This window comes from Aureobasidium melanogenum, assembly GCF_000721775.1.
Source record: "Aureobasidium melanogenum CBS 110374 unplaced genomic scaffold scaffold_28, whole genome shotgun sequence".
Classification (NCBI taxonomy): domain Eukaryota; kingdom Fungi; phylum Ascomycota; class Dothideomycetes; order Dothideales; family Saccotheciaceae; genus Aureobasidium; species Aureobasidium melanogenum.
The window spans coordinates 181024-200386 of NW_024470080.1; the positions used below are offsets into that span (position 1 = coordinate 181024).

General features: G+C 50.1%; 13 protein-coding genes across 13 annotated transcripts; 7 read left to right on the plus strand and 6 right to left on the minus strand.

Annotated features, from left to right (window-relative positions):
* Positions 1–50: 50 nt before the first annotated feature.
* Positions 51–896, plus strand: M437DRAFT_69561 (uncharacterized protein; the record flags this gene model as incomplete). Its single annotated transcript, XM_041025300.1, has 2 exons — positions 51–728; positions 792–896. The coding sequence occupies 2 exons, from the start codon at positions 51–53 to the stop codon at positions 894–896; spliced, it is 783 nt and encodes a 260-aa protein (XP_040875911.1).
* Positions 897–957: 61 nt separating this feature from the next.
* Positions 958–1770, minus strand: M437DRAFT_58261 (uncharacterized protein; the record flags this gene model as incomplete). The annotated part of the gene is made up of 1 exon (XM_041023372.1): positions 958–1770. The coding sequence occupies one exon, from the start codon at positions 1768–1770 to the stop codon at positions 958–960; it is 813 nt and encodes a 270-aa protein (XP_040875912.1).
* Positions 1771–2104: 334 nt separating this feature from the next.
* On the minus strand, positions 2105–3491 carry M437DRAFT_58452 (uncharacterized protein; the record flags this gene model as incomplete). Its single annotated transcript, XM_041023403.1, has 2 exons — positions 2105–2470; positions 2523–3491. The coding sequence occupies 2 exons, from the start codon at positions 3489–3491 to the stop codon at positions 2105–2107; spliced, it is 1335 nt and encodes a 444-aa protein (XP_040875913.1).
* An 81-nt stretch (positions 3492–3572) lies between these two features.
* On the plus strand, positions 3573–3875 carry M437DRAFT_88159 (uncharacterized protein; the record flags this gene model as incomplete). The annotated part of the gene is made up of 1 exon (XM_041028771.1): positions 3573–3875. One exon carries the CDS (start codon positions 3573–3575, stop codon positions 3873–3875), a length of 303 nt encoding a protein of 100 aa, XP_040875914.1.
* Positions 3876–4544: 669 nt separating this feature from the next.
* On the plus strand, positions 4545–5126 carry M437DRAFT_58342 (uncharacterized protein; the record flags this gene model as incomplete). The annotated part of the gene is made up of 2 exons (XM_041023384.1): positions 4545–4874; positions 4953–5126. 2 exons carry the CDS (start codon positions 4545–4547, stop codon positions 5124–5126), a joined length of 504 nt encoding a protein of 167 aa, XP_040875915.1.
* A 441-nt stretch (positions 5127–5567) lies between these two features.
* Positions 5568–8679, minus strand: M437DRAFT_69564 (DNA replication licensing factor mcm4; the record flags this gene model as incomplete). The annotated part of the gene is made up of 3 exons (XM_041025301.1): positions 5568–6155; positions 6210–8341; positions 8397–8679. 3 exons carry the CDS (start codon positions 8677–8679, stop codon positions 5568–5570), a joined length of 3003 nt encoding a protein of 1000 aa, XP_040875916.1.
* Positions 8680–8899: 220 nt separating this feature from the next.
* On the plus strand, positions 8900–9228 carry M437DRAFT_58122 (tubulin binding cofactor A; the record flags this gene model as incomplete). Its single annotated transcript, XM_041023345.1, has 2 exons — positions 8900–9064; positions 9118–9228. 2 exons carry the CDS (start codon positions 8900–8902, stop codon positions 9226–9228), a joined length of 276 nt encoding a protein of 91 aa, XP_040875917.1.
* Positions 9229–9710: 482 nt separating this feature from the next.
* On the minus strand, positions 9711–10418 carry M437DRAFT_14709 (uncharacterized protein; the record flags this gene model as incomplete). The annotated part of the gene is made up of 1 exon (XM_041018776.1): positions 9711–10418. A coding segment is annotated over one exon (708 nt), but the record flags the coding sequence as incomplete, so codon positions are not given.
* Positions 10419–10978: 560 nt separating this feature from the next.
* M437DRAFT_16953 (uncharacterized protein) lies at positions 10979–11642 on the plus strand (the record flags this gene model as incomplete). Its single annotated transcript, XM_041018882.1, has 2 exons — positions 10979–11101; positions 11154–11642. Coding segments are annotated over 2 exons (612 nt in total), but the record flags the coding sequence as incomplete, so codon positions are not given.
* Positions 11643–12486: 844 nt separating this feature from the next.
* M437DRAFT_88165 (ubiquitin) lies at positions 12487–12956 on the minus strand (the record flags this gene model as incomplete). Its single annotated transcript, XM_041028772.1, has 4 exons — positions 12487–12571; positions 12647–12729; positions 12830–12884; positions 12946–12956. The coding sequence occupies 4 exons, from the start codon at positions 12954–12956 to the stop codon at positions 12487–12489; spliced, it is 234 nt and encodes a 77-aa protein (XP_040875920.1).
* A 561-nt stretch (positions 12957–13517) lies between these two features.
* M437DRAFT_78655 (uncharacterized protein) lies at positions 13518–14279 on the plus strand (the record flags this gene model as incomplete). Its single annotated transcript, XM_041027026.1, has 1 exon — positions 13518–14279. The coding sequence occupies one exon, from the start codon at positions 13518–13520 to the stop codon at positions 14277–14279; it is 762 nt and encodes a 253-aa protein (XP_040875921.1).
* Positions 14280–14585: 306 nt separating this feature from the next.
* On the minus strand, positions 14586–15275 carry M437DRAFT_58302 (yippee-domain-containing protein; the record flags this gene model as incomplete). The annotated part of the gene is made up of 1 exon (XM_041023379.1): positions 14586–15275. The coding sequence occupies one exon, from the start codon at positions 15273–15275 to the stop codon at positions 14586–14588; it is 690 nt and encodes a 229-aa protein (XP_040875922.1).
* Positions 15276–16845: 1570 nt separating this feature from the next.
* M437DRAFT_58427 (kinase-like protein) lies at positions 16846–19148 on the plus strand (the record flags this gene model as incomplete). Its single annotated transcript, XM_041023400.1, has 3 exons — positions 16846–18141; positions 18336–18776; positions 18924–19148. The coding sequence occupies 3 exons, from the start codon at positions 16846–16848 to the stop codon at positions 19146–19148; spliced, it is 1962 nt and encodes a 653-aa protein (XP_040875923.1).
* Between the last annotated feature and the right edge of the window lie 215 nt (positions 19149–19363).

Genomic DNA, 19363 nt, shown 5'->3' on the forward strand with positions numbered 1-19363 from the left:
TCTTTCCAAAACAACTTCATATTTCAGACCGCGAAGTAAACAACCTCGTCATGACCTCAACAACGTATTCTCGTGATGAAACCATTGCTTCTACAACAGACTTCTACAAATTCTACATCAGGCTGCCATACCTAGATCCCGATGCCCTAGTTCTGGCGCCGAAAGATGGATGGCCCAATGTCGACACGACCGAGCTGAGCAATCGCGGCAGGAGCGACGAAGTCATTGAGCTCCTCCGCCACTTGCCCTACATTGGGCACCCTGACTTTCGTGGCGGCTGGACTGTCGACTTGGGAAGCGAGTGCATTCAATACCACAAAGGCGCCTGCTACAACGACAGCCCTGAATTGATCAAGGCTTTGCCTGGCCATGTGATTCCGATTGCGAATCCGACTGATCGAAACGGGTGTTACATGTTGCTTGATACGCAGACGGGCAAGATCACTAGGTACAATATTATGGCCAACAATATTGAGGGCAACTGGGATGAATATGAACGCCTTGACGATAACGATAAGTGGAGAGCTTTCCCTACGGCACCTGTAGGGCAATTCTTCGAAAGGTATCAAAAGCTGTATGAGAAGCTCGTTTGCATGGTCGCCCCGCCAGTTGATTCTCACGGGGATAGAGGAACCTATTTCACGAGAGCTGACAATACTGTGGAAGAGGATGAATTGTTAGAGGCTGATGATGATGGTGAAGTCGAGATTGAAGACGAGTTCACAAAGGTGTGCCCTAGCATGATTGTGTTTTGGAATCACGTGTTTGTATTTTACTAATATGGTTGACAGGAGGTATACGATATCTACAAGCGAAATGGGTGGCCAGGAATTTCTTTCGCCAGAGAGGCTTGTAAGGAAGAACTCAAAAGGTACCTCGAAGAAGCCGACTATTGAATTTCCAATACGCAAGTTGCTTGCTTCAACCGCGTGCGATGATCAAAAACTTCGTGCTTCTCTATCGCCATCTCATGGATGTGACTTGGTTCATCCTGACCTTAGTGGCGCTTATAGGTCGAGATCGGTTTGTGTCTGGCGTCCACATCTGGTTCGGGAAGTACTGAACTCCATACGACAAGAATGCAGCTCTCCTCGCTTCATTCTCCTTATATGTCAAAAGCCTGATCAATCTAGCATAGTCTCCACCAGAGATATAGCCAACATCTTTGATCCTTGATTGAGCGAGAATATGGATGGGCTGACACAGATCGATGAAAGACTTTTCTGCATTATGTCCGCCGGCATACATTGTCATGTGGAGTGGTCGTCCTGCCCAGAGCGTTGACCCCTGAGAAGGAAATCCCTTACTAACCATGACCAATTCTCGTACCCTCTCCGCAGGCAATCTTGCGGTCGAGGATTGGGTGGACATGGGCAAACATAAGACGCCATTGTGTGTGTTGTTAATAACGACCATAACCCGCATTTTCGCATGCACAGGCCCACAGTCTGTTTGTGCAATCTCTTTGTCGTCCAGCCGTTTGCTCAAAACAGTTTGGGGATGCGTGTCCATGGCTAGGATGAGCTGTCCGGGATAGAAGGCTTTGCTCCGAGAAGTCTTGTCCACTCGGTATGCCCAGTCACCGGAAGATCTGGCCTCGTATCTGTTCCACCTGATTCTTCGCTCCACTACTGGACCCCAATGTGTTTCTATGTGATAGCGCAGTTCCCATTCACCTCCTGGGGGCTCTCCAGCTAGGCGAGCGGATCTTCGAAGAGGTGGCACACTCGTACTGCGTGTCGCACGAGGGATGGAACCTGTGAAAGCCATGGTTGTAAGTAATTGGTACGGAAACTGGTTGAGTGATGTTTGCTAATGAGACCAAGCAAAACCTCAAGAACCGAACGAGATCGACAATATAGTTGGCATTTCTGAGCAAACAGGGTGTAATAATGATCTGGACGGAATTGGTTAGCAAAGCTCACACAATCTAATCCGGCTGTTCTTTGTTACTCGAATCGTCCTCGGTCCTCTGTTGAATCTAGTGAATCTTGAACAAAGCCGATCGAGTCAACATTTCGAATTGAGCTTGACAACACAACTTTTTGTTGTTGAGGAGCTACGATTCCAGAACAAAGAAATGTGAAAGGTTCACTCGATTCGGCTAAAAAGTCAGCCTTTGTCTACATCTAAGGGCTAAATGTTTGTCGATTATGCCCCTCGAATCCGCACCATCTGGACTCGGACGCTTACCATCATCAGGTCCCCTAACCACAGGGCTTTCAGCTTTCCAATACTTCAACTCCAATGTCCTTCGTACGCCCAACATTTTTCGAGGCCAAAAGGTCGAAATGCCATATCGATCAACTTCCGACCAGAACTCGTGTGTGAACATATTTTGTACGAAGCTCATCTCCACGGCAAATCTTTGCCAGACATTTGTCGATCCCCATTTCTTGTGGCTCATGATTTTGGTTGGGCTTTCTCCCTCTTCGTTGTCAGGAGGTGGCCATTTGCCAATGGATAGGATCTTGATAGTCGTTAGCGTATGTTCACCGTAGGATGATGTACATCAGACTTACATCAGGACTACCTCGATCTTGAGTTGGGTTGTCGATTCGTCCGGAGTATAGCAGTTGTTCCCACTGAAACCCCAGCTCTGCAGCTCTCGTGTCCATATAGAAAGGCTCCTCTTCTGGATCAAATTTGTTGCGCCACAGTGCGTGCATAACCTCGTGGACCATCGTGACGGCGAGAACGAACTTTACTCTCAAGCGAGCGGATTCTTCGTCAGAGCCCGGGATCCAATCGATGGCATCCTCGATAGGTGAGGCTCCTCTGCAGGCAATGTCGACGTTCTGCTTGTCCAGGACTACCTCGATAAACCCTCGCGTGCCCTTGGTCAAGCCATGTAGGCCCTCCATTTCGCCAGTCGCTTCCTGCTCGGTCCACGAAACATGCTTGGATAACTCGTAGAGCTCTTTCCAGACCGTTTGTCTCTGTGCTTCGCTGAGGTTATGGCGTTGTTCGAAAGAGGAGATTTTTCGGCCCAGTCTCTGCTCTACACCCCCGAAGGTAACTTCCTTGTGGCTGTTGACGTCGAGCATGGCGTAGATATATCCGACTATACTTTCATCTTCGAGAAGCAGAGTAGCTAATTGTAACACTGGTTTCAACTCATCAAAAGTGGAAGTCGATTCGTAGCCCAACCGGAATAGATCGTCCGAAGTCCAGTTGTCTTGACGGAAGATAGGATGAATGCGATTATATTCATTCAGCTCTCCGTACTCCCCTTCGGATGTCTCGTTCACTTGAGCGTACAAGCCTATACGTGTCTCATACTCTGCTCGCCATCTAGCTGCCTCCAAAGCTCGATCGCCATCATAGCCAAAAGTCTGATTTGTTTCGATAGTGTCCAAATTCACGTAACCTCTGTCATTCAACTTTGTAAGGCCGATCGATGCCAATATCACTTCGATTGGGACCTTGATGTCGAAACCGCAACAAGCGTCAAACTCATGATACACTACCTCTACCACCACGATTATCATGTGGACGAGGAAGATTCAAACCTACTTGGCTGCTTGTACTCGGCCACGAGACGCAAAGGCGCTTTGATCGAGCATTCGAGAATGTACGCCATGGGTAAAGAGTACGGCATTCCAGGATTGAAGGCCGTGGCTTGTGCCAAATTCCACAGACTGTCTTGGAACATACTCAACCATGCTGGCCTGTCTGCAGCTATCATAGTTGCGTACAGCACCACACCAGAGACGGATAAGGGTTTGCGAGACGAGATCCTGCGAGCACTTTACGTTTGCCGTAAACGATACAGTGACGAGGAAGAAATTCAGCGAATCATCTCGAGTATCCCGGAGCTTAGTTATGGTCTTTTCCGTAGACTGCTTGAGCGTGAGATGGCCGCTCAGACCTGATCACAAGCTGACACGCAGCATGAAGAGGTCGGGCAAAGTTGAAGGGAGAAGACAGAGAGAGAGCAACATCAGTTGGCATAGTAACATGGAGCATGAACACAGACAACAACAGAAGATAATGAAGACATGTTTCTCTGCAATCATGCACCGTGAACAGCAGTGAAGTGTAGAAACGTGCCAAAGGTCTGTACAAAGTAGCCCAGTGGGCCAACAAATATGACCGTGCATCTCCGCAACAACGCCAAGAATGCTGGTGGACGTCGATACAGCTACGTAACTTTGCGATTCGCGGATTGTATTGTTGTCGCGTGCATTTTCCATCCCAACCTCAATTGTCCGCCGCCTTTCTCATCTGCGCGCGCACCGGCCGGACTCCCCACCATTCTCCCTCTACCACGGTCACTTCGCAGGATATAAGAAAGAGCAAGGAACTACTCGGGAGCGCGCGCGTCTTTCGCATTCATCCACAGTTGAAGCGCCATTAGCTTGGTTGTCTTTCACTTCGTCGCCAATTTTCCGTCTCTCACCGACTCTTCTATCGAATACTCTCACTCGCCAGAAAACGCTACATTGCGAGCGCATACCGCCAACCCCTACCTTATACCTTCCAGCGCACTACGAACATAACCCCTCGCTCCACGCGCATACCTACCCCTTCCTCTCTTCAAAATGTTCTTCCTCCACGAAATGGAACGAGTAGTAAACCTACACCCCTCCTACTTCGACAAAGACACACACAAATACATCACCGACACACTCTACCAAGACGTCGAAGGCACCAACACCGGAAACTTCTACATCGTATGCGTCGTCAGTGTGATTGACATTTCGGAACCTCGCGTGTTGCCAGGAAGCGGATTCGCAGAGTTTACAATCATGTTCCAGGCGGTGGTTTGGAGACCGTTCAAGGGCGAGGTTTGTGATGGCATGGTGAGTAGTGTGGTTAGTAATGGGTTCTTTGTGGATGTGGGGCCGTTGAATGTTTTTGTTTCCAAAGCTGTGAGTTTTCTCCTTTGCTGCTCTTTCTGCAGGGCAGTTCCTTGGAATCAAGCGGGGGTGCTGACAAAAGTACAACAGATGATTCCTAGCGATATCAAGTTCGACGGCAACGCGACGCCGCCGCAGTTCACCGATAATGCCGATCAGGTCATTGAGAGAGGCACTCACATTCGCGTCAAAATCAAGGGTATTAGAGGTGAGGTTGGTCAGATGTACGCTATTGCGACCATCAAGGAGGATTTCCTGGGGTGAGTTTTCTACTGACACTTGTCGCCTCTTCTTACGCGATTCACTGACTGTCATTGTAGACCCCTACTCGAGGCTTGAGAGCTGCTGGCCACAGAAGCATATCAGATATGAATTATTACGAACAAACAAAAACAAAGCAACTCATCCAGCGAAAAAGAGGAAAGGAGCACACGAAATTCCATATATCAGATTCTGTCTTCAACAGAGATTCAGGCGTGAAAGTGGTGCGGCGAAGATGGCTTCGCGAGCAGTAAATGCGTTTCATCCTTCCACCATTTATCAATCGAGACACTGATGGAAGACGGCTGGAAGACAGAGAGGAAAGAAGCAAAAAACGCCTTTGATTTGATATCATCCTTTGAGATAGAAAAACACCCCCGCCCATAGCCTCCTTCCCAAACAGTTCAAAAAGAGCATCATCCGTATCCACATCCAGTAAATTCCTCAAGCAATACCAGTGACCCTTCTAACACTACGTCTCTGCCCTTCGCCCGAGATCAACAACTTGCCTTCTCCCTCAAGCGCACGCAACGCTTCAGCCAACTCGACAGACTCGACAGGAACGGTCGAATCCTCGCCAACACGTCTCAACACATCTTGAACTCTGACACTCGAGTTACCGCTCCTAAGCATGTCGTCTACAGCACTGAGCACCGCATCCTTGAGATCACTCTTGCGTTTTCTTTCAGAAGCACTGGTGCCTTCAGTCAACAGTCCCATGTCGATCAATCCAGTTCTTGCGTCTGTGGCTGATTGCTTGAGTGCTGACTGAATCAGACGGACGGCTTCGTGGACATCGTCGGCTGTGACTTCGCTGCTAAGGCGCATCTTTGCGTGTGCTTCTGACAAGCGGACCATAGATTCTAGTTGACGCGTTGTGGCTGTGATGCGGCGGTCTGCTGAACGTACGTCGGCGCCGAGGGCGCGCATCGAGACGTAGGCGTCTACTAGGGCTTTTGAAGCCTCTTCTGAGATCTTTGGCTGGATGTTGTTGCGAGCGTAGGAGATGTAAGAGGTTAGGAATTCGATAGGCTATGTTTTGGTCAGCGATATGATCGAAAGATCAAACGAGCAAAAGAGACTTACGAGAATTTCATTCGAGCTGGCGTTCTCAGGTGTATCGTCAAGGTACATGCCAACCAAATGCTTTGCCATGCGACGATCATTCATCTCATCAATGCGATCAAGCACGAGATACACCAGGTCGAAACGTGAAAGCAGAGTTGGCGGCAGATCGATGTTCTGCGGTACAGGCAAGTTGGGGTTGTACTTGCTGCCGATGGGGTTGGCAGATGCTAAGATACTGGTTCTTGCGTTCAGGGTGGTAATAATACCAGCCTTTGCGATAGAGACAGTCTGCTGTTCCATGACTTCGTGAAGAACTGATCGTGTCGAGTCGTTCATCTTGTCGAATTCATCGATACAGCAGACACCACCATCTGACAAAACCAGAGCACCAGACTCCAGGACCAGTGTCCGTGTTTCAGGATCGCGAGTGACATAGGCCGTCAGACCAACAGCGGATGAACCCTTACCACTGGTGTAGACACCGCGAGGTGCAATTCTGTGAACGTATGAGAGAATCTGCGACTTTGCTGTTGAGGGATCACCACAGAGCAAGACGTTAATGTCGCCACGATACTTGGGGCTCCCACCCTTCTCGAAAGATTTGTTGGTGCCTCCGAAGAGTTGAAGTAGGATACCCTTCTTCACATCATCCATTTCGTAGATGCTGGGGGCCAAGGACCGTGAGAGAAGGTCGTAGACGTCGGGACGAGCGCCAGTCTCGAGAATCTTTGCCTCTTCTTCTGCGCTGACCTTCCTGACCTCTTCTTTACCACCGGAAGCTTGCTCTGACAACTCCTCCTCGAGCGTTGAGATATCGATACCCATACGACGCTTGTCGACCTTCTTGATGAAGACACAGTCAATATATGTCTTGAAAATGTTTTTGACTGATCTCTGACGAGGGTTGATGCGAACTTGGTTGCACTTGAACACACCAGTAATCTCAACCCTGTCACCTGCCTTGCAGACGTCTACGAGGTCATCGTACACGCACAACGAGACCGAGTGTGGAGTTTGACCATCAGGTACACGATCAGGGGTCTCTTGCAACTTGATGACTTGCTTGTTGGAGAAGACGCAGCGGTTGTGTACAATCTGCATAGAGTTGGGAGAAGCGCACACTTCGCGAGGGCAAACAGTTGGCTCAGCAATCTTGCCACGATCGATATCGACTTTGACAGTATGATGACAAACAGAGCAACGGAAGAAGGCTTCTCTCATGTCGGGAATGATAGGTGTGGTTCTGATAACAAGACCCTTGACGCTGACCATCTTATCCATGTCTCCAGGGTTGAGGTCGCGCAGGTTGATGGTCTTGCCCATGTTGAAAGGTCTGATTCTGAAGATGCGGCTCTCAACTTCTTGGATAAGGTCAGGAACGTTCTCGTTTTGAGTGGGTCGTGGTGTTGTAGCATCGTAATCCGATGAAGGCATGGCTGGGACAGAGCTATCTCTGGCCGATTGGTGACGCTGAGGTGGAATGCGCATTTCCGACATGCGCTTCTCTGCCAGTTCGTACATTGTATCCTTCAGGGCTTGATCGAAGATGGGAAGAATTTCGGCAGGGAAGTTCTGCATCTGGTACCACAGCTTTTGTGTCGAAGGATATGCCTTGAGGTTTTCCATGTCCAAGTTCAACTGGCTTGTTCCCAGATCCAACATCAATTCAAGGGCATCCATGTAGACCTTCTCATTTCCAGGATGATCGGCGGGCAAGTTTTGAGTCTCTGTGAGTTCTCCATCGTAGCGCATGCGATACTTCTTCTGGAAGTCACGGAAGAAGCTCTGACATGTGCTTAACGTATCCGAAACACTGATGTTGGTACCCCAGACGGTTCTGGTCGAGTGTCCTCCAAGAATGTTAGCTTCGGAAGTGTGAGGGTCGACATTAGAGAAGGTAGCAGTGTCGGAGTGGGATGTTTCATCGCGTGTGGGTCTGCCTTGCTCGTCGACAAAGAGTCTTCGTCGCCCGCTTCCAGAAAGAATATCTGATTCAATGTCGTGGCGTCTATTGGCTGCACCAACTGGACCCCCCGAGTAGGGGGAACGCACGAACAGGCCGCTGCTGTCGCTTCGGAGTTGATTGGTTCTGTTGCCTGCCGTCAAAGGTGCTCCGCTTGAACTAGATGCGTAACGGATTGGAGATGAATCTTTTGATCACAGTCAGTATCCATGCGACTCTGCTGTCTGTAGACAAGTTTGTACCTCCAATGGTCTGCCCTGAGGCTCTTGGTGTCGGGCCGCCATCGCTTGGTAGTGTGGACTCAGCCCTCATGGGCGAGCTCATGCCATCTGCTCCAGCATTGACGGCAGGTGAAGAGTGGAAGAAGAGTGGTGAAGAGGCTGGCGGTTGTTGCGAGTTCTGAGTGGTTCCGTCGGTAGGGGGCTGTAAGGAGTTTTGAGACGCTGCTGCTTCGTTGCGTAATTGTTCGTCAGGGCCATAGTTGTCCTGAGGCGGACTGCTCGGTGCTGCTGGTGGAGAAGACATTGCGATTTTGTTATACACAAGAGCATAGACTGGCTATCGCTATGGTCGCAAGAAACAAACAGTGCGCTCGGACAATTTGTTGTGCCTGTCGCGACGTGCTGCTTTCGTGGAGAGCCAATCAATCACCCCTTTTGGGAATAGCCTCGCTCCTCTACCAAAGTGTTCGACATCAACATTTGAAACCACTCAATCTTTCACCAATCCACTACAGATTATCAAAATGGCTCCTCCTTCACAGCTCGCAATCGCGACCTCAGCAGTCAACCGCCTTGTCAAGGAAGAGGCTAGCTACCACAAGGAGCTTGAACAGCAGCAAGCCCGCATCGAAAAGCTCAAGCAGGCTGGCAGCGACGATGAAAACGCTGAGTGGAACATGAAGCAAGAGGTTTGTAGAATTTCAATCAATGCTTCTGAACTTTGCTGTTGACAACATTCCAGAACAGAGCACTCGAAGAGACCAAGGCCATGTTCCCTCAATTGCGCAACCGCATCCAAGAATCTCTGGCAAAGCTTGAACAACAACTTGTAAGTTTGATCAACAGATCATGATGGGAGTTCACATCTGACTTCAACAACAGAACCAAGAGCAGAACGACCCTGAAGAAATCACAAAGGCAAAGAAAACTGTGGCTTCGGCTAAGAAGGCCATCAGAGAGACTTCTTAAGACTCTTGCCCTCTCGACACGAATGTAATTATACAAAAGCATGAATGAAACTCATAATGACCACAGGAATTTTCAAGGGATCGTTTTGAAGCGCGATTTTGGGTTAAGTATCTAGGTCACGTCCATGTGCTCGCCTTCTTCAACCGAGTCTTCTGCTGCTTCTCCTTCTTCAAGCTCAGAGACTGGTGCAGGTTGTGGCGTGTCACCAGCCTCCATCATGTCCGTATCCATTGGCTTCTCTGCTGGAGCAGGCACGGTGTCTCCAGCGTCGGGCGTTTGTGAGTCGCCCCCTGCGGCAGGTGTGTTGGCTCCAGTGCCTTGTGATGGTCCTCGGCTGCGTTTTGAATTTGCATCATCGTCCTCGCCGCCAATCTCAGGTGCAGGTGTGCCCATTCGGCTATTCTCCTTGGTAGCCTCGCCATCTTCACGTTCTTCGCCGTCCTCCATAGCCTCGTCTTTCTCTGGCTCGTCCTTTTCACCCCTAATAACCCTGAGCATTTGTTTTCCAGCGGCCATAATGTTGTCAAATTGCTCCCTGCGCTCGATCCAAGTCTGCTCGTACTCCTGACCTTCATGCTCCAAGTCTGCAATCTCGGCATTCAGCTTCTCTAGATTTGCGCGCTGCTCTTCACGCGGCTTCAGCATGCGATTGTTGGTAATCTTCTCGGCGAGCACGTCGTATTCCTTGCGCAGAGTCAAAGTCTTTTGAGCCTCTTCCAGTTGTATGCGCAATTCTGCAGTGTTGTCGCGTACGGCTTGCGCAGTCTCCAGGATTTTGTTCTTCTCGTCTGCATATCTCTGGCGCTCTTTTTCGTTGCTGTCCTTCAAGAATTGTATACGGATGAAGGTGCTCTCTAGCAGTGCAAAGTCGAGCATGACATCTTCGCGCCATTGCCTTCTCTCTTGCTCCTTCTTTTGACGTTCTGCTTCCTGGTCGGCGTCAGACTCGTCGGGCGGCGGCGTTGGTAGTTGAGCAGGAAGTCTGAGAAGCGACTCTTTGCCTAGTAGTCGTTTTGAAACGCGTGCGAATGGTCGCTCCTCTACATTCAGCAAGCGCGCAGTGTGCAATGCATCTGTAATCATGTGTTACTATTCTGTTTCTGATCGGAGACTAAGTGGGAACTACCTTCTTCTGACTGCTCGAGCAGTCCAAATGGGTGGCCAGACATCGTGGTCTGTGATCTGGCGTGACGAAGAATGTGATGTTTTGGAGGCTGTCAAGATTGACCTTGTTGGCAGCGCAAGCAGCAAACGCCAGAGACGAAAGCCGCGCGCCGATCAGCCAAGCATGAATTACCCCAGACTTTTGCTGCAGCGGGCCGAGAACCGAAGCACATGCCCTACCCGCATGGGCCCAGCCAGCCCGTCGAGGTCAGCGGCTGATGACTGATTGTCATTGTCATTCTTGCTATTTCATTGTTGTTCACTCGCTTTTGTTCATTTGATCAACCAAACGACGCTTGCTCCCTTCGGCTTCTTTTTTCTTCGGATTACGATTCATCACTGGCTGCCATCATACCATAAATTAGCGATACATTTTACTCCGTAAATCTAACTCCTGGATTCACAAGATCTTGACAGAGGGCTGGGACTCGACGACACTCGGCAGAGAGTATTGCTTCTAGATGGCAGCCACATTGTTCGATATGGCACAACGTGCCTGTATCAGGAATGTCATGGACATGTACGACGTCGGCGAATTGCGGTACGAGACAATCAGACCCGTCCTCAAGAACGTCACCAATCCAGCACAACTAGTAAGCCTTCACCAACCACTTGAATATTCTGCAGTCATTAACACTGCTCTAGCGCCAAATCGAAGAAGCTTCACCTCACATCGCCGAAGACGACGCCGAACTCTGGCAAGCATTCATCAGAAGAGATATTTCAAAAGCCGAATCTAAGCTTCAAGTAACACGGCCAAAGAACCCTTCTTCGTGGTGGAAAGTCTATCGCAAACTCAAGAGAGAGGATGAAGCAGAAACACGGGAGGCTGAAGACAGGCTGAAAGCTGCGCTGAACCGACACAAGGTCGACAAGGGAGCTAAGCAGACCAACATCGTACATGCCGTCATACCCTCCGGCGAGAGACGTTCTGGCTGGAGTTCAGGGCCGCGCGAAAAACCATTTGGCGAACAGGCTTTGAAGAATGCGAAGACGGCGGCACAGAAGATCACAGTCCTCAAACGTCAAGCTTTGCAAAGACAAGCAGGTCGCAGTGTCGCTCAGTCTGTCCCTATGCATCAACTTTCCCAACTCAGAGGCAAGGTCACCGAAGCTCCCGCCCATATGATTCGAAACTATGCTCAAAAATCCGGACCATCGAGGCCACCTCCAGCTTTACCACAAAATCAGGCATATAGGCCGGTCTTTGCTCGCCAACCACAAACCCATGCTGATCGCGCTCTCACTAATGCTATCAACCATACCAAACAAGAACAAGAGGCCAGAGAGAAAAGGTTACTAGCCTTGACCAGTGGTTCATCAGCAAACAAGCCCAGACCTGCTGCTGCTACTGCACAACCAGTGCAAAGATCTTCGACAGCAACAGCACCGCCAAGGAGATCATCACCGGTACAGAGCTCATCAAGTTCCACACTGCCGAGGAAACGACCTGCATATGATCCATTCTTGCCTGCTCAAAAGAGACGAGCTTAAGGAAACATGAATATATGCTCGTGAACGAGCTCTTGAAATATTATCACCCAGGCCTGGTGCCGACCGAGACGTCTTTCAGCATACACAGCGTGCCGACATTGCATCAGATTTGCATGGACGGATGCTAAAGAAACAAATCCATCGTGGTGTCCGCGATATACGCATCAGAAGGGATAAGATGCTAGATTACGTTTGAGTAATACCGATGGAGATACCGCTAGAGCATGATTGCATGAATGAGAAAAGCGATTATAGAGAAGGATTTGTTCTTGTGGGGCCATGATTTCATTCATATGGCAGGGAGTACCATGCCATCTGTAGCACAATTGTAGCATCTTATCTTGGAAACAAAGCAGTCTTTCTCTCGCTGCTCTTCTTCTCCCTCCACCACGATCAAGCCTTGCGTTTCCATCTTGTAGAGTGAGGTGCCCATGCTTCTTTCGTTGTGTGTCAGAGTTTTGCTGCAAGCTCTTGTGTCGTTCGTTCATCGTCCACCACGGAGAGCAAGGACCAGATGGAGAGTGGCGCCACCTTCGAGCTGGTACTCGCTGGCAGTCTTATCGTCGTTCCTGTATACCCAGAACTCGTCAGTCGCGTGTCCACTGTCTTTTGATTTCGGTCCCAGAGAACGGTTTCAGACATACATTTGCTTGCCGCCAAAGATGAGACGCTGTTGTGCTGGGGGAATGCCCTCCTTCTCCTCGACACGCTCCTTGATGCGAGAGACCTGTGAGTGGCGCTTTGTCAGCCAGTGTCCTGTATTTCTGAAGCGTGTCGATCGTCCTGGATTGGTGTGTAGGAGCCGTGGTTCAGATGCAATAGCGTACTTTGTAGTCAGGCTCAATGTCAAGCTCGATCTCCTTGCCGGTCAGGGTGCGCACTCTACAGGATAACACGATTAGCTGCTGTTTGTGGTATCAGATGTGGGTCTCTGTGCGCTCACTTGATCTGCATTGTGTCGGTTCTCCTTCAAGCTTCTGGGAGATAGTGTGATAGAAAGTTAACTGGTTTGGTCTGGATGACAAGCGACCTTGAATTGTTCAGATGGATTGGATTCTGTTAAGGCCGACAATAATGACGGAGCACGAGTTGTCGGCCGCTGTTTGGCGGGGCAGGCACTCACCGCCTTCGGAACGAGTTGTCGCCTGCACCAATCCAAACCTTGCCATGTCCTCCTTGAATCCTTCGTGAGAGCACGTGGGTATTAACTTTCACATAGGAGTCTGACACTTTCCAATCGCATTCTGATTGCGTGTCAGTGTCTCGTAAGGTTCCTGTATGTCTATCAGGACTGTGGGTCTTGTTCAAAAGCCATGCCTTCGCTCCTGCATCTGCTTGCGTGACTTCCGTCCTAGGCTGTACGGCGGTACTTATCAGCTTCGACTAGTTTTGTGATTCACGTCTCGTGGTACATCCTTAGGCGTATGCACTGCAGCTTCCTCACACCTTGAGAACACCGCATCTTCGTCCACTGCGGTTTTTGTGGCCTCTCATCTCTCGCTCGCTCCCACCAACATGGAGACCTCACATTCAGGTCACTGGCCATGTCCAGCTTCCATCTTCGATTTCATGGTCTCAATCTGCTTGACCATCCTACATTCTGTCAACCGCGCGGCGCGTATCATCCGGCCATTTTTCTGGGCTGCCCTGGAGTGGACCGAGAATGTGCTCGTGACTGCAGGAAACGCTCTACTTGCCGCTACTCTGGTTCTTCTCTTATGGTTTTCCATCATCTATCTATGCTGCTTCACGATCTACATGTTCTGCAGACTGCTACGTCGACACCACAAGTACCGACAACATCGTACTGAACGTCAACCACTACTTGCTAGGCCCCCGAGGCGGAGGCGTCTACCATCCTGGACACTGTCAAGTTCAAGCAGTGAGAGACGGCGATTTCTTCACGATCATACAGCATACAGAGATCTCTTTCGAGCTGATCTGGACCGGAGACGTCAGGATGCCCTCAGGCGAGAACAACACAGAGCGGTCGAAACTCGTAGTCGAGAGTACCGCGAGCGTAGACTCAGGGAGGCACTTCGACAATCCTCAAGCACGCCTTTGTACGGCCAACCACAGACCATCATCAATTGGTTGCAGGCTTCTAGCACCCCAACAATCACCCATCAACCTAGTTACGGCACTCTCCCCATGAGAGGTGCACAGCCGCGACCTGAACGACGCGCTGATCCACCGCCGCCATATCCGCAGAACTTCAAAGAATCACCACCACCATATTCGAGTCCTCGAACAGATCTGCCGCCCTCTTATGATTGACGACTATCACAAACCCGCCCAGGAATGAATGAATGCTATGGATCTTACTCTTTGTGGATCGGAGGGCCTTTTCACATGACACATCTGCCTGTTGTTGCAAAAGTTGTACATAACACGATTAATGAGCATTGATGGATTCAAAATTGCATGGTTGTTATCAGCGGGTATCATAATGCATGTGACTCCTACCCAGTATCCCCCGGTGCGCCAAAACAAACCACCCACCCATCCTTATCAAGGTAGCATCATTCATGTCTTCGTTGGTCACATGGGAGCAACTACGAGTGTTGCCTTCTTCTTGGAGAGTCAACTACTCTGCTTCGAGAAGTTCTTCTTCTTGCGTCTTCTCGCTGCGGTCTGAGGAGTCCATATACCCATGAATAGATCCTCGCATTCATCCTCGTCCTGGCTGTCGAATTCGACATCATCCAGCGCTCCAGACTGACTCTTTGCAGCGACACCTCCAGCTTCTACCACAGTGTCTGGTTGACCCTCCCAGCCACTGCTCCGACAAGTCCTTCTGGTCTCAAGAATGAACTTGCCGACTTTGTACTGCTGGGACTCTTCTTCGGCAGCGACGTATTTCCATCCTAGCACACTGCCGCATTGCGCACAGCTGATATCGCTGACAGTGTGAGCACCAGTGACAAGCTGTCTTCGCGCAGGCTTGTGCGTGAAGATATTTGGAAGGTTCGGCAGAGCGTCTTTGGAGCTTGAGTTAGGAGCAGCTTGAACCCAGCTATCGGAAGCAGAGACGAGGTATGCGCGTCCATGACGGCCGGTGAAGCCCTTAGATACGATTTGGCTTGTTAATGCTAGATCGGCTAGACAACGCGAACATCGTAGGTGGGATTTGTTGCCTTCTAGATAGTTGTCGGAGCTTGTGCTGTCATTCGTAGCGGTACTTGAGGTGGAGATGTTGGAATCAGTGCTTGATTTACGAAGTCGAAATGGTAGAGAAGGCACGAGATAAGACGGGAAAATGGATGGAGACATGTTGAAGAGGTCAAACTCTCGATCTCTGCAAGTATCGCGTGTTCCGACAAGAGACAATAGCTTGTTTGGATCGTTCAAACAATCAGCGTTCAAGAGTGAGATGATCAAGCACAGAGCTCGACAGAGCAGAGACTCAGGAAAACAGTAGACAGCTCACAACCTCGGGCGGCATTTTAATCTTCTTATCCCTCCCTATCCGGCCCATCGCGGTGTTTCGGACCATGGGAGCGCGTGACTGTCAGTCGACAGGTCGTGACGTTCGGCGGAGATCAAACTCCCCCAGCCCCCGCGCAATGCCGTTGGTTGGAACGCGGTGTGGGTGGGTCAGTGAGCCTTCTTGCATGTGACACGACATATCTTCTCGCGCTGTCAACCACGAGCATATAACTTGCTGTGACAACTATATGATATGGTATCCTATCAGAAAGGACTGTAGAGCGTGTCGCATCTTGAGCGGCTGTATGGATTGTAATAACAAGCTGCACGCTCCGCATTGTAAGTGTACACAGGTTGAGGGCAGGAGCAAGCAAGACGTTGCTTCCTTGCTGGGACCTTGTTGGGCAATGACCCCAGCACTGTAAGTTGGACGTCTACTTCTCTTCATTACCCATCGTGTGTGTGTTGTCACACAAGTATCACGTTTGGTACCATCTTTACGCCGCATTCTTTTTGACCATCATCTTCATCATGCCCGTGACTCCCAATATCCAGATCCTCCGAGTCTTCGAAAAACGGCCCTTCTCAACTCGCAGACGAGACGAACGTCGCTCACATTCTCAGCCAAGTCCCACTCCGCTACGCACACGTTCACCTGCACCAGTCGGAACTCGTCCCTGTCCAGTCATCTATCTTGGGAATACTCCAGTGACTATCGTCGACCATGGTGCCAGCGAGCTCAACATCCAGTCTCAACAATCTCTCAATCTGGATCCTGAGCCTCTTGAATCTCCATTGAACCGACTCCGCCGCAGAACAAGCAAGTGGTTCGCCAATAAGCGTACTGCCAAAGGTATGCCTTTCGCCCTCATTTTCTACCATACCCTTCTCTTCGCACGTCTGAACCTTGAACGTTAATGAAGGTTCAGACATCTTCCCTCCCGATCCTTCTGCAGCATCAATCTTACCTGTTCCAAGGGAAGCGAATGAGACAACGAACCTTCGTTCGGCAATCAAAGCCCAAGTCGACATTCAAGACGAAGCCCAAAGACTCTCGGAGATCCCAAAACCCCCCAAAGCAGTTCACTTCGATGGCGCCCCGGAACACATCGAGGACAAATTCGACAGTACCACTTCTTTGGGGAAATGTCCCTCGTGGGTAGGCATTCGGAGCACCATATACTACAGCATGTCGGACTCTGCTGAGAACCTCAGTGACCTACTACAGCCTGACACTGTCGTCCGACGTGCTTCTCGACGCCGAAGATCTGGTTTACCTATCGAATACCGCAATGACAGTAAGACTGGTTCCTCTTCGGGCTTCGACAACGCCTCTTCTGCAAGTCCACTGAGCCAGAGGTCAACAGGGCGAACCTCGCTGTAGGTCAGCGGCCCTAATTCTCGTAAAGGTTCTATGTTTGCAGGCCATACTCCTCCAGGCTCGATCCATATCACTGTTCCGACCACAGTCATTTCCTCCAGCTCAACCATCATAGCCCCGAGCACACCCAAAGACCTGACCGAGGTACTCAAAAAGTTTCCCGTAGATGAAAGATCTCCCAGAATGCAGCCAACCAAGATTGAAACTATCGAGGATATTTCCGCGGTCAAGGTCTATCTGGAAACGTTCTACAATGAACGCTACATCCAACCGAGATCCGAGCGTTGTGTTCGGAGACAGCGGCTACTCGACCATCTTGCCCAAAGCTCATTGTCATCCTCCGAAAAAGATGCGCTACTTCGATCATGGGAGCAGTCCGAGTCAGTTCATCTTCGGCAATTGCGTACTATCAAAGCAACCTCAGCCACAAGGCACGCCAGTAGAGGTGTATTTCATGCAGGCTTCCAGGAGGTTCGCATCCTGGGCAGAGGCACTTTTGGACTCGTCAAACTTGTCACTGATGCCGATCAATTTGTGACCGAAGACCCATCACCATGTATGTTAGACGGTACACCGTGCCCTACGTTGGTACCTCGCGGATCGCAGAACCCTCATCTCATGAAGGATCTTTACGCCATGAAAGTCATCCGAAAGGCAGAGATGATCCGAACCAGTCAAGAGGGCCATCTTCGTGGTGAACGAGACTTTCTTGTCAAGGCCGAGGGTTCGCAATGGGTGGTTCCCTTGATCGCAAGCTTTCAAGACAACACTAATTTGTATCTCGTCATGGAGTTCATGATGGGAGGGGACTTTCTCCAGTATCTGTGCCGTCATGATATTCTCAGTGAAGAAGACACCAGGTTCTACATGGCAGAGATGGTCCTGGCCATTGAGGAGACTCACCGACTAGGATGGATACACCGCGATATCAAGCCAGACAACTTCTTGATACATTCCTCTGGCCACTTGAAGATCTCCGACTTTGGCCTTGCATTCGACGGTCATTGGTCTCACGTGAATGACTACTACGACACAACGCGGCACTCCATCTTAAACAAGTACAAAATCCACCTGCAAGGTGACGTTCAGGATATTCAAGCTACAGCACGCCGCACCCACGGCATATCTCGTATCACAAGCGGTCATCTACCTTACGAGATGAACAGTGCGCGAGATATGGCAGAGCTCTTGAGAGAGCCTGAGAGGATGCGGAAGGAACGTCCTCAGAGTCTTGTAGGCACGAAACAGTACATGGCTCCAGAGATCGTTCAAGGTCACAGTTATGATGGAAGATGCGATTGGTGGAGCTTTGGCTGCATTGTCTACGAGGTATGTCTGTTTTAGTCCCTTGGTGCAGCGGCGATCTAACAGTCCTAGTGCTTCTATTCGAGAACCCCATTTCTTGGTGTCGACAGGCAAACAACTGCAAGAAACATCGTGGTATGACCCTCATTCCGACAGTACAATACGGAATACTGACCAGATAGCAACATCGTGATGTGCTTCGATTTCCCTCAGGCGAGCGTCACTCCGGTGTTGGTCTTCGCTACCCAGCACCCAGTGATTCCGCACTGGCCCTCATGAAAGATTTGCTGCGAGAAAAAGATCACCGACTTAGCTCAGCAGCTTACGATCCCAGAATCTGCCGCCATCTGAGAAGGCACCAAGACAACATTGAGCCAAAGTTTGTCGCTTCTGGTGATGCGGAGGATATCAAAGCACATCCCTTCTTCAGAAACATTCGCTGGGGCATACTACATCGATCAAAACCTCCATTCGTACCCGAAGCGGTTGAAGACATTGCGATGTACTTCGAACATGAAGATACTTTCGTCAATGATGTTGGGACAAGCTACATGAGTTTGCGAGAGAAGGTCAGACCACATGCCGAACCGGATGTCAATGAGAGACTGTTAGGTCCTTACTTTGAGAGATGGCAAGCCGAGCAGCGGGAGATCGAGAAGGTGCAGATGGGCATCGAAACCTGGACCGACGCCAATCTCGAGGCATGTCAAAGAGAGAAGGGCGAGCGCTGGGAGGCTTTCAAGCAAACCAGAATCAGAAGAACGCGCGAACGCAAGATCCGAGAAGGCAGAGATCCAGATCTTGAGGTCAAGCAGATTCTGGGACCAAGACCTCGGCGATGCAGACCCAAGGACATCATGGTGCGCGACTTACGTTACGGTGAGCGAGTTTTGGAGCGAAGGAAGGCGGGAGCATTTTTGGGATACACATATCGAAGCCCCCGGTACGTGTTCCCAGAGGTTGGCAAGGAGAGAAGGCCAGTCTTTTCACGACCTACGATCTTACCTGTGACTGACGACGACGATGAATGAGATGGTGGGGAAAAATCGGGCTGTCATTGTTCACTTCTTACCTGGATCCTTTAGACTTTATCTATTCTAATCCTTTGCTTCTATATGGCGTGCATCTGGATGTTGTCAAGTACTTGTCTTTTGCATGCAAAAGTCTAGATTTCGATTCTTCTTACAACGGATCAATATCATCACAACAGTCGTACGCAGCCTTCGATGTGCCTCTCACTGTGTCC